The sequence below is a fragment of the Aspergillus multicolor genome, assembly GCF_047715735.1.
Source record: "Aspergillus multicolor strain CBS 133.54 unplaced genomic scaffold BDW74scaffold_15, whole genome shotgun sequence".
NCBI lineage: Eukaryota > Fungi > Ascomycota > Eurotiomycetes > Eurotiales > Aspergillaceae > Aspergillus > Aspergillus multicolor.
This window is the reverse complement of record NW_027395966.1, coordinates 515,415-529,161: the sequence shown is the minus strand read 5'-3', so window position 1 is coordinate 529,161 and position 13,747 is coordinate 515,415. Positions and strand designations below refer to the sequence as shown.

The 13,747-nt window shown below is 51.6% G+C and overlaps 4 protein-coding genes across 4 annotated transcripts; 2 read left to right on the top strand and 2 right to left on the bottom strand.

Moving 5' to 3' along the window:
• Positions 1 to 1,716: 1,716 nt before the first annotated feature.
• BDW74DRAFT_30798 (Auxin Efflux Carrier superfamily) lies at positions 1,717 to 3,612 on the bottom strand. Its single transcript, XM_073732477.1, has 4 exons — positions 3,263 to 3,612; positions 2,376 to 3,204; positions 2,133 to 2,313; positions 1,717 to 2,056 (listed from the first exon to the last, which is right to left on the bottom strand). The coding sequence occupies exons 1-4, from the start codon at positions 3,492 to 3,494 to the stop codon at positions 1,967 to 1,969; spliced, it is 1,332 nt and encodes a 443-aa protein (XP_073583158.1). The 5' UTR covers positions 3,495 to 3,612; the 3' UTR covers positions 1,717 to 1,966.
• A 194-nt stretch (positions 3,613 to 3,806) lies between these two features.
• Positions 3,807 to 5,333, bottom strand: BDW74DRAFT_168451 (oxygenase MpaB family protein; the record flags this gene model as incomplete). The annotated part of the gene is made up of 4 exons (XM_073726832.1): positions 3,807 to 4,070; positions 4,120 to 4,846; positions 4,902 to 4,930; positions 4,977 to 5,333. The coding sequence occupies 4 exons, from the start codon at positions 5,331 to 5,333 to the stop codon at positions 3,807 to 3,809; spliced, it is 1,377 nt and encodes a 458-aa protein (XP_073583157.1).
• An 854-nt stretch (positions 5,334 to 6,187) lies between these two features.
• On the top strand, positions 6,188 to 11,495 carry BDW74DRAFT_168450 (uncharacterized protein; the record flags this gene model as incomplete). Its single annotated transcript, XM_073726831.1, has 12 exons — positions 6,188 to 6,559; positions 6,665 to 6,749; positions 6,804 to 7,471; positions 7,521 to 8,417; positions 8,465 to 8,517; positions 9,091 to 9,160; positions 9,239 to 9,333; positions 9,401 to 10,142; positions 10,192 to 10,833; positions 10,880 to 11,144; positions 11,196 to 11,280; positions 11,327 to 11,495. 12 exons carry the CDS (start codon positions 6,188 to 6,190, stop codon positions 11,493 to 11,495), a joined length of 4,143 nt encoding a protein of 1,380 aa, XP_073583156.1.
• A 1,068-nt stretch (positions 11,496 to 12,563) lies between these two features.
• Positions 12,564 to 13,220, top strand: BDW74DRAFT_179005 (uncharacterized protein; the record flags this gene model as incomplete). Its single annotated transcript, XM_073729334.1, has 2 exons — positions 12,564 to 12,902; positions 12,963 to 13,220. 2 exons carry the CDS (start codon positions 12,564 to 12,566, stop codon positions 13,218 to 13,220), a joined length of 597 nt encoding a protein of 198 aa, XP_073583155.1.
• Between the last annotated feature and the right edge of the window lie 527 nt (positions 13,221 to 13,747).

Genomic DNA, 13,747 nt, shown 5'->3' with positions numbered 1-13,747 from the left:
TGAAGAAGAACCAGGAGAGCAGAGCTATATCAGTGGTGGGTCCTGATGCCCGTGGCAGCTCAGTACCCTTCCCTGAGCTCGAACCAGATCAGGAGCCCTTCAAACCTTACCTCTGAGGTAAACGCTCAGTGTTGAAGCGAGATACGGCGATGGAGCTTTGAAAGGTGCCAGCTGAGAGGTGCGAGGGGAGGTTTCGATCGGGTGGAGTGAGTGAGGTCTTATCGGGCCTAAACGCTGGGGAAGGCGCCAAGATCCACCAGGCAAGACAAGAAGACGGGGTATGAGAGCACGATGAGGTGAAAGACCAAACACAGACTCGGACTCAGCTTTAGAGGAAAAGGCAAACTGGAAGAATGATATGAACAGAAGCTAATATTTGATGGGGGGGTGAGAGAAAGCTCCAGGTAGAAGCGTAGAAGGAGAGATGAGGTTGAAGCATTCGGATGGACAGAACTATTCTCCGTGGGGCCCGTCACTCATCGGTAATGCCTTAAGCCACGATGTCGCCGGATTACTATGGAGGATCAAGCGATCAAGGTCCTCAAGTTGATCATTAGAACGACTATTTATACGGCATTATCCGGCCATCTGTCATGTCTCTTTCCTTCAGCTTTTACCGATCTTGCTTCAGCTCGCCATCGCAACAATATATAATCTGCAACACCACGTTATATCCGACAAACACTACTATGTTTGAGCTGGAAGCCATTGTTGACTATAGAGCTTGATCTAATCAATAATCACTGAGACAAAACCTGCCAAATTAACATGTGTTCAGTGTCCTAGCTTGCCAACAACAAAGCAGGCCCAGAACAACGCAGCAGACTCGATATCGGCCTGGTCCCAACTACTCCGAGTAGTATCATCTGAGCCAGGAACCCTGGGGCTGCAATCCAGCTGACTGATTGGGGCGTCATCCATACCAAAGCAAGGACATCCTGACGCCATCGGAAGCTGTTGAGGCCGGATATTCAAGGGATGTCCAGAGCATGACCATGTCCACCTGTTCGCCGCTATAATTGGCTCTACGATAAACAGCCATCGGCGTTGTCAAGATTGAAGCTCTTGCAGGGATGCGATGCACCCTCAGTCTACGGAGTACTCCGCGGGGTCCTTTTGCCAAACTGACAGCTGATAAGGGTTCTTTATACGAACAGGGCAAGGCGAGGCGAGGGGAAGCAAGGCATCACCCGCATTTCGTCTCAACCCCAGGTTTCAAATCCCATCCTATCCTATCGGCCGGCGAAGCCCTCTTGTAACACGAGTGCCGTCACAGCGTTACAGCTGCGGCCTAGGTTCTCCCTCGGCCGCCTATGGGATCTGATTCCAAGAAGCATGATAGCATGAGTGGCCGTACCGTGGAACGCCGCAAACCGTGATCCTCCTGACCTCATTATGATCCGGCTCCCCCACTTACCACAGAGCCCCGGACCTATAAATCCTCGGCCCCCAGCTTCATCTGGGCACGCAATCTGATCTCCATATTTGCATCCGTGGCACTGAAACCTACTATATCCACATCTCAAACATCAGAACCTTTTAAATCTACTTCTACTCACATTATCGAAATGGCTGGCTGTGGTTGTGGAACTGGAAACACCTGCGGCTGCAGCGGACCCAACACTTGCACTTGCGGTCAGAACTGCCAATGCAAGGAGTGTGGAGTATGTCTATCCCTTCTAAATTCGATATTTAGATTGGAATAGTGCTGAACAGTTCGTGACAGAAGTAAATCACATTTCAAGAAACACTCACCTTCGCCGATATGATCCTGAGACGTTTATCGGACAACGACGAGACGGGCGATGATTTCTTCTCAAATATGATATCGGATATTATGTGGCACGTGTGATTTGTTTGTTCGATGTGAATCAAATGTTAAGAGACTGCCATGAACAAGTTATTTCTATCATGAGACTTCGTAGCCAAGTCACCCAAGTCTAAGTTAAGTAGATTCAACAACCAATTAAGCGGACTTTGCATCGACTACGGCCTGGCACGCCTTCAACGCCCCTGTGATAGTAAACGAGATACAGGGCGAAAGTATGTACATAATCTGCCACCGAATGTCAGCGCCACGCCATGGTTTATCGTTTTGGCGTACACCAAAAATTCTGGGATAGGTAACGTACCGTCAACGTCTTAGCAATGGTCATCTTCTGCGTCTCGGACGCCTTTGCCAGCTCCGCAAGTCCCTGGATAACCAATGCTGGAGGACCGGCGGGCATGAGCATCATACTGAACCAAAGGATAGGGTCCGATCTCAGCAGAGAAGTTTTCTTCGCGAGGCCGTATATGATCGAGATACTAAGGCTGTTGCCCATAAGACAATTAGCACATACTCAACTCAGCAGTACGAGGCAGGAAAAACTCACGCAGGCCAAACAACAAGCCTGATCATAAAGATGGTCAGGATCGCCTTCCAACCGGGATTACTGCTGGAACCGCCACTTCCATCGCTATCACCGTCGCCGTCGCCGCCGTAGGAATTTTTTTTCATCTTCTCAAAACTAACCCCAAGCTCACACCCAACGATAAATATCTGCAGCGTCGTGAACAGCTTGCCGATGTTCTTGACACTGGAAGTCAACCATGCATTGAAGATTCCTCCGTCCTCATAGCTATTGAAGAACGCCTTATGCAACTGCGGAACAAGTCCGAGGACGCCGCCGATGATCGTACAGATGATCGCAATGTCGGCTATGGGCGTATCGTTCTTGAAAACCTTTTGCTTCAGAAGTTTAGGAAAATCGACGAGTGTCTTCTTCGCCCATCGCTTCATCTTTCCCTCGTGCTTTGCGCTTTGTCGGTTGTTGAGGAGCGGGCTTTCTTCGTCTGCTGTGCCAGTGTAGGGGTCGAAGTAGTCATATTGCTCATCCTCGTCGCCATGTCCGCCCATTCGGTCATCGTTGTTTTCCTCACTGGTGAGCATCGTCGGCCCAACAACATACCCGATCGTCTTGCTGATAACGCCGCAAAGCAAGAAGTAGCTCTGCGCCCTGGCGACAGCACCGGACACCGATTCGCCTTCTGGAACAATCATCTTGAGGCTTCCAACGCCCTCGAGCGACTGCAAGAGGAGCAATGGCAAGGACGTCGTGTTGTTGAATGCCGAGGTGGGCGTAACCCAGTCAGGGAGTCGCAGAAGCTTCGACGCCAACCGCGCGAGGAGAATCGAGAGGGTTGTATATGTTATCGACCATGCTAGAACTTGTTAACAACAGTTTCCAACATGACATTCGCACAGGTATAAGGATGTTACCGAGAACGGGAACGTAGTTCAACACATTGCTCAGCCGCAACTGCTCGCCCAAGTGAACGAGAATCAGCGCAGGAAGGAGAACTTTCACGCCCAGACTGGACACATCGTGGATAGAGGCGCGCTGGATGAGGCCGAATTTGCGGGCGGCAGCGCCATAGGCTAGGGTTAGGAGGACGGAGACGCAGGCTTGCAGGGCGCCGAGGAAGGAGGTGAGGAGGCTTCCTTGGGCCATTTTGAAATCTACTTTTTTATTTATTCGCGAGATTGAGTTGAGTTGACCGGGGAAAGAGGCACGCGAGCTAGATTTTAATAATTGGTGCTGGTATACTCCGTACTGGGCCCGTGTTGCGTGTCGTCATGATGGCGAGGGTCTTGGTCTAGATCCACTTCAAAGAACTGACAACTTGACATTTGCAGTAGTGACTTCAGCCAAGGGCTTGTTCCTGACATACTTAATTTGAATTGCGAAATATGATTCGAGATAGACTTAGCTACATCAAGCGAAGGATACCCCGTCGGCTTGGCTATGATTACTCCGTAAGGGTCATACGCGCAGCAGCGTTTGCTGAGCCAACAGACGGAAGCCGGCCATAGCCCCGTAAACCACAGTCACCGCTGAAGTACAGAAAGCAAGGACGCCTAACTGCGCAAAGGTCTCGATGCCTCGCTTCGTGGCCTTTCTCTCCTTGCGGGTTCCCAGCTTGGTGGTGCGCGTGAACCAAGGGACGTACTTGAAATCGAAGATAGTTTCGCCCCCGAGCCCGTGCTCCTTGTTCGTGATGATGGAGTAGTACATTCTTCGGCGAAACTGCGCTGGTCAGTAATTGACTTAAAACAGAAGCCAAGGATGGACGAACTGCGATCCATGCTTTATCGAAGAGAGGGAAGACTCTGTTCGAATAAGCTATCATCATGACAAAATAGCAGTAGCCGTAGATCAGTGTCTGGTAATAGAGGCTTGGTTTCGGAAGGTCAAGGCGATCGGCGAGTTTATCCCCGTTGAGATGCCTGGCCATGGCCTCCATAAACTCCTTCGACGCGAAGCTAGGGGCTGTGTTCTCAAGGCCGATGACAATGTTCTTCGCCAACACTTGCCCGATAGGCTTAGGGTCGACTTCGAACTTTAACATCGACTCCATGAAGGCTTTGGCCGTGGGCTTGTCTGAAAAAACCTCGTGTGGAGTGCCCATGTAGTACGCGACGAGTCTCCAAAGGGCTATGTAATCCTCGATCTCTCTTTCCCGGAGGTAGATGCCCTGGCGAGGAAGACCAATCCAGACAACACTAGTCGAGAACGTGTTGATAGTTCCGATGCAATCGAGATCGCTGATTGGGATACCGAAAGCTTCGAGATCATAGTAGTCGGGCTTCTCTTTTCTGAGACTGAGGATCCTAGTCCGGACAGAGGAGTGCAGAAGCCTCACTCGTACCGAGGACTGGTGGCCAGCCCCTCCGGGCTTCATAGACTCCACGGACAGGGACACTTGAAGGATATGCTGGAGGGTCTCTAAGAGCCTCCGGCGGACAACTTCTGCAGAGAACCCCCCGGTCCTAGCCAAGGTCTCGACGACACGACTTGCACCCCTATACGTTCGTCAGTACCCAACTATCCTCAACACAAACGGGCGGGTAAACCCACATCCCGCCCAATAGGCTTTGGAAGCTAAGCTATAAACATTAGTGAAGGGTCTATATCACTGATGGCCATACGTACCACATTCATGATGGGCATCCCGTACCGAAAGAAAACCTCCTGCCCTCTTTTGACCTGGTCCCAGTCAACCCAGTCAGGGACAGTGTTAATCTCGGTCCAAAGCTCTTGAAGCTTGGAATCATTCCCTGCATGGTTCTCGAGCAGCGCTAGTAAGTCGCGTTTAGGTGCTTCTGTTGTTGGCTCCCCGGCCTTTGGACGATATTTCTCCGGGGGCGAGAGCTCATTTAGCTTTACGATGCAATCATCCGCCAGCTTGTCGTAGGTGAATGTCATCGGCCGCAGTTGATCGGCCGTACGATGGAGATCTGTCCATTCGAACGACAAATCCCAGTGGATATGAATGTCTCGGCTGGTCATCTTGGACTGGTTTTCAGTGCAGCAGACGGTGAAAAGAGAGCATAGCAGCACTCGAATGCTGATGGGCAACAAGCCATATAATATACCATAATGATCCGGGCGACAAAGCATATGATCATCTGTCCTCTGCTCACCATTCAGCGTCTGATGGAACTCTAGCATTTCTGCATTGTCCATGTCCCATGTGGAAACCATTCCTTGAGAGGCAAAGGCCGCCTCTCGGCCTCCAATCCACGGATCGAGGGAGTTTAGTCACAAACATTCTAGGCATGTGAGAACCTGCTGTCAAATCGAAATGGCCTCTTGGACAATAGTATCAAGATATATTGATAACACCAGAGCATATAAAATGCGGGGAAGCACTCGCTTTATCGGTGGTGTCTGCGGGGGTATGGCGGAGGGCGCATGACGTTTGCTGTACGAATCATCATACCAGATGCGACACCCATGTCTATAAAGCTCTAGACAAAATACGAGGCCAAATAAACAGCTTCACCAACTGCTGAGCGGAGCCGCAAGCAAAAGGTGTTGTTGTTATCGCACTGGGGTGGATGAAATAAGCCGATCGTCAACGGCCCCTTAGGTGTCCGCGAGGTTGTAGTCCACCTGCGCGTTTGTACGACAATAAAGCCGCCTTGAGGCTGTGAATGAGCCCTTCATTGCTCTGTTTATTGAAGAATGAACCTGAGTTTGCCTGCTCCAGTCGAGATGCAAATGCCGAGTCTTTAGAGCCATTTAGCATCCATCACAAAGCTCGGAACTTACTCAGCGGCGTGAGCCTAACCAAGCAATCCCAGCCACGGTCTCCCAGCTCACCTCGATGTCCCCTCAAAGACAACTAATTCTAGAAGCGAATGTTGGGGTTGGGCGTCCGCCGACTCAAATCCCGTCCATCGTTACTGGATCTCATAGCCAACCGTGGTGTTGCAGCTCCGACTCCAGACCCGCCATCACCGCCCAGACCGGACGACCTGCCACCGCTCCCCGTCTCCCCTACTACTCCGTCCTCCACCTGCAGTGACAGCATCAGCTCGAGCAACCACTCCTCCATCCCGCAGCCCCTCTTTCCGTCCACCTCCTCCATCCAAACTCCGGTTTCTCACAGCATGGCCCCCTCTGGAAAGGGCTCTTCGAGCTCTGAAGATGCCCAACTCGGTGCTGTCTTCTCCGTCTCCGGTCCCGTCGTGGTCGCCGAGAACATGATCGGATGTGCCATGTACGAGCTGGTGAGTTATCTGCGTCAAGCTCTGTTATTTGAAGCTACTTTTCGTTCTCTATCGCCTTACGCAAGGCCATCATAACGACTTTCTTGCTTACTGCTGCGAATTTAGTGCCGAGTCGGTCATGATCAGCTAGTCGGAGAGGTTATTCGTATCGATGCGGATAAGGCCACTATTCAGGTCTACGAGGAAACAGGTACCGCCCACGCCTATATCAATAGAATCAATATCTAATCATATCGTTGCTTAGCTGGATTAACGGTTGGTGATCCTGTTATGCGAACCGGCAAGCCCCTCTCTGTCGAGCTCGGTCCCGGTTTGATGGAAACGATCTACGACGGTATCCAACGTCCCCTCAAAGCCATCTCCGACGAGTCGGGCGGCATCTACATCCCCCGTGGTATTAAGGTTAATGCGCTGGATCGCAAGAAGAAGTGGGACTTCAAGCCCGGAAAATACAAGGTCGGCGACCACATCACTGGGGGTGATATCTGGGGTACCGTTTTCGAGAACAGCTTGTTGAACGACCACAAAATTCTCCTTCCTCCCCGCGCACGAGGTACGATCACACGGATAGCGGAAGCCGGCAGCTACACTGTCGAAGAACAACTGCTGGAGATTGAGTTCAATGGAGTCAAGACCACACACGGAATGATGCACACCTGGCCCGTCCGTGTCCCCCGGCCAGTCAACGAGAAGCAGTCGGCTGACTCGCCCTTCATCGTCGGTCAGCGAGTGCTTGACTCCCTCTTCCCTAGTGTGCTTGGTGGTACCGTCTGTATTCCCGGTGCCTTCGGATGCGGCAAGACTGTCATTTCCCAAAGTGTGTCCAAATTCTCCAACAGTGATGTCATTGTGTACGTCGGATGTGGTGAACGTGGTAATGAGATGGCTGAAGTGTTGATGGACTTCCCCGAGGTATGCTTAGTGTATATTACCGGCCATCACTATGCTAACCTGCCTGTAGCTGAGCATCGACATCGGTGGCCGCAAAGAGCCTATCATGAAGCGTACATGCCTGATCGCCAACACCTCCAACATGCCCGTCGCTGCCCGTGAAGCTTCTATCTACACCGGTATCACCATTGCGGAGTACTTCCGTGACCAAGGAAAGAACGTGGCTATGATGGCCGACTCCAGTTCCCGATGGGCTGAGGCTCTCCGTGAGCTTTCCGGTCGTCTTGGAGAGATGCCCGCTGACCAGGGTTTCCCCGCCTACCTTGGTGCCAAACTTGCCTCTTTCTACGAGCGTGCCGGTAAGAGTACCGCTTTGGGAAGCCCCGAGCGAGAGGGAAGTGTCAGTATTGTCGCCGCCGTCAGTCCCCCTGGTGGTGATTTCTCAGACCCTGTCACTACCAGTACAATGAGTATCGTCCAGGTCTTCTGGGGTCTGGACAAGAAGTTGGCGCAGCGAAAGCACTTCCCTTCGATCAACACGGGTATCTCCTACAGCAAGTATACACCAGTGCTCGACCGTTACTACGAGAAGCACCACCCCGAGTTCCCCCGTCTTCGTGAACAGGTCCGAGAGCTCCTCACCAAGTCCGAGGACCTTGACCAGGTCGTTCAGTTGGTCGGAAAGGCTGCGCTTGGTGACTCTGACAAGATCACATTGGATGTGGCCGCTATGGTGAAGGATGACTTCCTCCAGCAAAACGGTTACAGTGATTACGACCAGTTCTGCCCTCTTTGGAAGACGGAGTACATGATGAAGGCCTTCATGGGCTACCACGATGAAGCACAGAAGGCGATCGCCCAGGGCCAGAGTTGGCCCAAGGTCCGCGATGCTACCACTGACATCCAAACCTCCCTCCGAAACATGAAGTTCGAAGTGCCGGATAACCAGGAGGAAGTTTCCTCAAAGGTAAAACTTACTTGACCAATAGTTGGGATCCTGCTAACTTTTAACAGTACGAGAAGATCCTGCAGACCATGTCGGAGCGGTTTGCCTCCGTGTCTGATGAGTAGAGAGCCAGCGTACATTGCTATTATACCTAAATGATGTTTATTTATTCCATTTATAGTCGAGAGCTTGTAGCATAGCAGCTTGCTGTGGTTATTTTGTTTGCCATACTACATATTACTCAGAGTCCTTTCCCGGTTGACGAGTCTACCTAGATGAGCCACCTGAAAAGAATAGTTACCTAAATACTTTATTTTATAAATTAGGTATCAACATTAGAGGATTCGCACCATCTCGCGGGTGGCTGGCGGCGAGATTACGAACACAGCCGAGCGCAAAGGCCACGCACCGCCTGTGCCCAAGCTGGGCTTTGTTGCTGCCTCTGGATTCGACTCGGCTGGAAACTTGGCCGCTCGCCATCCCGCTTCCCTCACTTCCACCACATTTCAGTTCTCTCTCGCTTCCTTTATATAACCCCTAATTTCTCTTCTTTCATTGGTTTTCTTAATCTGAAGCGAAACTTGTTATTAAACTGTTGCCAGCATGGCAAGCCCAACGTCCGGCTACTCGTGCGTGACCCTCACCCCTCGTGCTCGACCCCGAGTTTAGCTGACCGATTGCGTTGCGACAACAGTATAAACGTCAATGATCCTAGCTTGATTTCGCTGGTGAACAAGCTCCAAGATGTCTTTTCTACGGTCGGGGTAAGTCCCCTTCGCCCTATATCTCGGTCTCCCTACGGCGACCCCTCTCCCCGACACCGCTTGTTGACCCGCTGCTAGGTGCAAAACCCCATCGATTTGCCTCAGATTGCAGTTGTCGGATCGCAGTCCAGCGGAAAGAGTTCAGTCCTAGAGAACATCGTTGGCCGGGATTTGTAAGTGGCTCCGATCTGACATCGACTGCAGGCTGGGCCGCGCGTCGCTAACGGAGCTCTCGTACAGCCTGCCCCGTGGTTCTGGAATCGTGACTCGGAGACCGCTTATCCTACAGCTCATCAACAAGCCATCACAAACGAACGGTGTCAAAGACGATAAGCTCGAGACGACGGACACGGAAGCGAACCTCGACGAGTATGGCGAGTTCCTGCACATTCCTGGGCAGAAGTTCTACGACTTCAACAAGATCCGTGATGAGATTGTCCGCGAAACCGAAACCAAGGTCGGCCGCAACGCCGGTATCTCCGCCGCGCCCATCAACTTGCGAATCTACTCTCCCAACGTCCTTACCCTGACACTCGTCGATCTGCCCGGTTTGACCAAGGTGCCGGTGGGCGACCAGCCGAAGGACATTGAGAAGCAGATTCGGGACATGGTTCTCAAGTACATCAGCAAGCCCAACGCCATCGTCCTAGCTGTCACTGCTGCCAACCAGGATCTTGCGAACTCGGACGGACTGAAGCTTGCACGGGAGGTGGACCCGGAGGGTCAGCGCACCATCGGTGTGTTGACGAAGGTCGATCTGATGGACGAGGGTACGGACGTGGTGGATATTCTTGCTGGCAGGATTATTCCTCTGCGCCTGGGTTACGTTCCTGTGGTCAATCGTGGACAGCGCGATATTGAGAACAAGCGGCCTATTTCCTACGCCTTGGAGCACGAGAAGAACTTCTTTGAGGGACACAAGGCATACCGAAACAAGGCATCCTACTGCGGAACGCCGTACCTTGCTAGGAAGCTCAACTTGGTAAGCTATCCCATTTAGCGTTACTGATTTTCTTTACTAACGTCGGTAGATCCTCATGATGCACATCAAGCAAACGCTTCCCGATATCAAATCTCGTATCTCGTCCTCACTGCAGAAATACTCGGCGGAACTGTCTCAGCTCGGCGACTCCATGCTCGGCAACAGCGCCAACATTATTCTTAACATTATCACAGAATTCAGCAACGAGTACCGGACAGTTCTCGAGGGTAACAACCAGGAGCTTTCTAGCATTGAATTGTCTGGCGGTGCCCGTATCAGTTTCGTGTTCCACGAGCTTTACTCCAACGGTATCAAGGCAGTCGACCCATTCGATCAAGTGAAGGACATTGATATTCGAACCATCCTGTTCAACTCGTCTGGTTCATCGCCTGCTCTTTTCATTGGAACCACCGCCTTTGAGCTTATCGTCAAGCAACAAATTACCCGGCTGGAGGATCCCAGTCTGAAGTGTATCTCTTTGGTCTACGATGAGCTCGTTCGCATTCTCGGACAGCTTCTGAACAAGCAGCTCTTCCGACGGTACCCGATGCTGAAGGAGAAGTTCCACGCCGTTGTTATCGCGTTCTTCAAGAAGTCCATGGAGCCCACGAACAAGCTCGTTCGCGATCTTATTGCCATGGAATCTACCTACATCAACACCGCCCACCCTGACTTCCTCAACGGTCACCGCGTGAGTCTTCTGCGCTCCTTGTCGGCACTAAGCTAACAATTCTTAGGCCATGGCCATTGTCAACGAACGCCACGCTGCAGGCAAGCCCACTCAGGTTGACCCCAAGACAGGCAAGCCCCTGCCTCCGCGCGCAAACAGTCCTTCAGTCGAGGCGACCACCCCAGCGGACACCAACTCTTCAGGCGGGTTTTTTGGTAGTTTCTGGGCGTCGAAGAACAAGAAGAAGATGGCCGCTATGGAGGCTCCACCACCCAACCTGAAGGCGTCCGCGGCTCTTTCTGAGCGCGAGAGCACCGAAGTCGAAGTCATCAGTACGGTGCCTTATGTTATATTGGAGAAGGAATAATGCTAACATCACGCAGAGCTCCTTATTACTTCGTACTTCAACATCGTCAAGCGCACGATGATTGACATGGTCCCCAAGGCTATCATGTACACCCTTGTGCAGTATGTAGCATCCGACTACACGATAGACGTCAGCTAACAGCTATAGGTTCTCCAAGGAAGGCATGCAACGAGAGTTGCTCGAGAACATGTACCGTAACGCCGAGCTCGACGACCTGCTCAAGGAAAGCGACTATACCATCCGGCGACGAAAGGAATGCCAGGCAATGGTGGAGAGCCTCACTCGCGCCAGCGAGATCGTCAGCCAAGTGCAGTGATTGCATTAGACTAATGTGAAATGTGATTCCCAGCTCGTTTTTACTTATCTATTCTTGGTTTTCGGTGGGAAAGATTCGACACTTTCTTTTGTTCAACTACGGGATTCTGCTTGGGTTTTATGCCTTATGTCCATTCCACTCGGCTTCCGTATACTCTTCCTGATATGAGCAAGGGGTTGGTTGCTACGGCCGCATGTTTTTCCGATGTCGGGTCTGATCTGAATCTTTCTCACGAATTTTTATCGCCTAATGATAACGCTTTGCTAGAATAAGATCAGAAGTACGCTACGAATGTACAGTAGTCTTTACATAATACAACTCGCTCCTTTTCCGGCCCTCTACCTAGTCCCAGCGTGGCAATTATGAGATTGGTACTGAGGCTCCTGATGTACTCACGTGCTGAGCCACATGATGGAATCACAGCGCCACACCAGAAACTGCTTAGCGTGCACGTGCTACCAACAGTCTAAATAAGCTCTTTTAGCGCCCGAAGTTGGCGTCAATCAACCAATGAGCGTGCAGCTTGGTGCAAGTATAGAAAAAACAGTCCATTTGGTGTACAAAATAAGTTCGAGTCGTAGAGACAAAGATCGGGGGGTTACTTGACAATTCCTAGGTCAGAGCCGTGACAGAGGCGGGTAAAATCAGGCAGAAAGCTAGGCAACACAAGTCCGCCTTCCTGCTGCTTCCCCTCCGTCTTCTGCTGTCCTCCCAACCCTCCACAAACCTCAACTCCTCTACGAACCCCATTTCTCAAAAGCCTTTCAATCTCGTCCACTGCCAAGTTATCACCCAGAAAGAAGAGATAAATCCAACGACAATCTATCTCTTTTCCATCTAAGTAGGTTTTTTGTCCGTGATCGTCAAGCTCAACCCTACCAACTAACCCACGACCCCGAGTAGAAACAGAAACAAAAACTGCAACTGCAACTGCAACTGCACCCATGTCCGCTCCTTTCCCCACCATCACTAAACTCACCATCCGCCCCCTCGAGCCCTGCACCGCATTCACAATCCAACCACACCCCGCCCAACGAGACCTCCCTTCGAACCACCAAAAACAACCCGATGACTCTCTACCTAGCATGCAGCTACTACGACGCCGGCGCCAGCGACGCAGACTTGTCCCGGTTTGCCGAAATCCTCTACCACGTGCTCACAAGCTACGGCACTTACTCCCGTCTTGCACCGGGACAGTACCGCACCTGCGCCTCGCACCATGAGGACTGTGCGCACCCCAAAGCCAAATGCCGCTATGCAACAGCGCCGCCTTATCCGGAGGAAGATCTGCACAAAGGTCCTGTTATCGAGTACGTTGCGTATATGTCGGACGTAACGTATCATGTTGATGTTACGATTCGGGGCTTTGTGGCTCTCGCTGGGATAGCTGGGCTTGACTTTGCGGAAGTGGACTTGTCTAAGGATGGCTTGGTTGAGGGTCAAAGCCAAAGCCAGGGCCAGAACTAGGGCGGGGGCAAAGGAGAGGGCGAGGACGAAGACCGCGGCCGCAAGCGCGAGCGAGAGGACAAGGAGGTCGCCAGGGCTAGAAAGTTTATGAGACGCGAGACCGAGCGCAAGAAAATGGAGCTGGTGGAAGAGAGCAAGCAGTCAGATGGCGATGGCCCCGTCTCAGAAGAGACGAAGGATCCTCCGAAGGCGGATCGCAATGCGTTTGGTGTTCTTGGCTGGGCTCGGGCAGGACTGGAAGGGATCTTTGGGCTCTAAGCATGATTGGCCTTTGAAGTATCGACGTGACCGGTGTTTGACTGGGACGTGGTTCGGCTGAAGGGGCTTTTGTTTATGGACACTTGGGTGAGGTGTGGGCAAAAAGAAAAAGAAAAATACTGGACTTCTCGTATGGGAAGCTCCAAAATACATTGCGCTGTGTTTTTCATGTTCTCACAGTGACACCAATACCTGAATACCTTAGGTTTTCAGACACATTTTATTTGGCTTTATTCAACCTTCATAACCTGCACAACTCATGAAGTGGCTGGATTTCATCACTGAAGTAGGAGATGAGCGTAGACAAGGGATAAAGCCGGAGAGCCCCTATGCCCCTGACATAGACTAGGCAGCCATGTTTATGAGCAATGCAGCCCTACAAGGTTGGTATAAAGCAAGGAAGCAATCTCATTCAAGGAGCTCGCTTGATGTAAGGTTGCAGCCGTGCATTCCTCGGATGCTAAGATCCGACAGGAATGGATGTAGCTGGACACTGGGCAGGCACATAATCCTGTTTAGTGTGAATC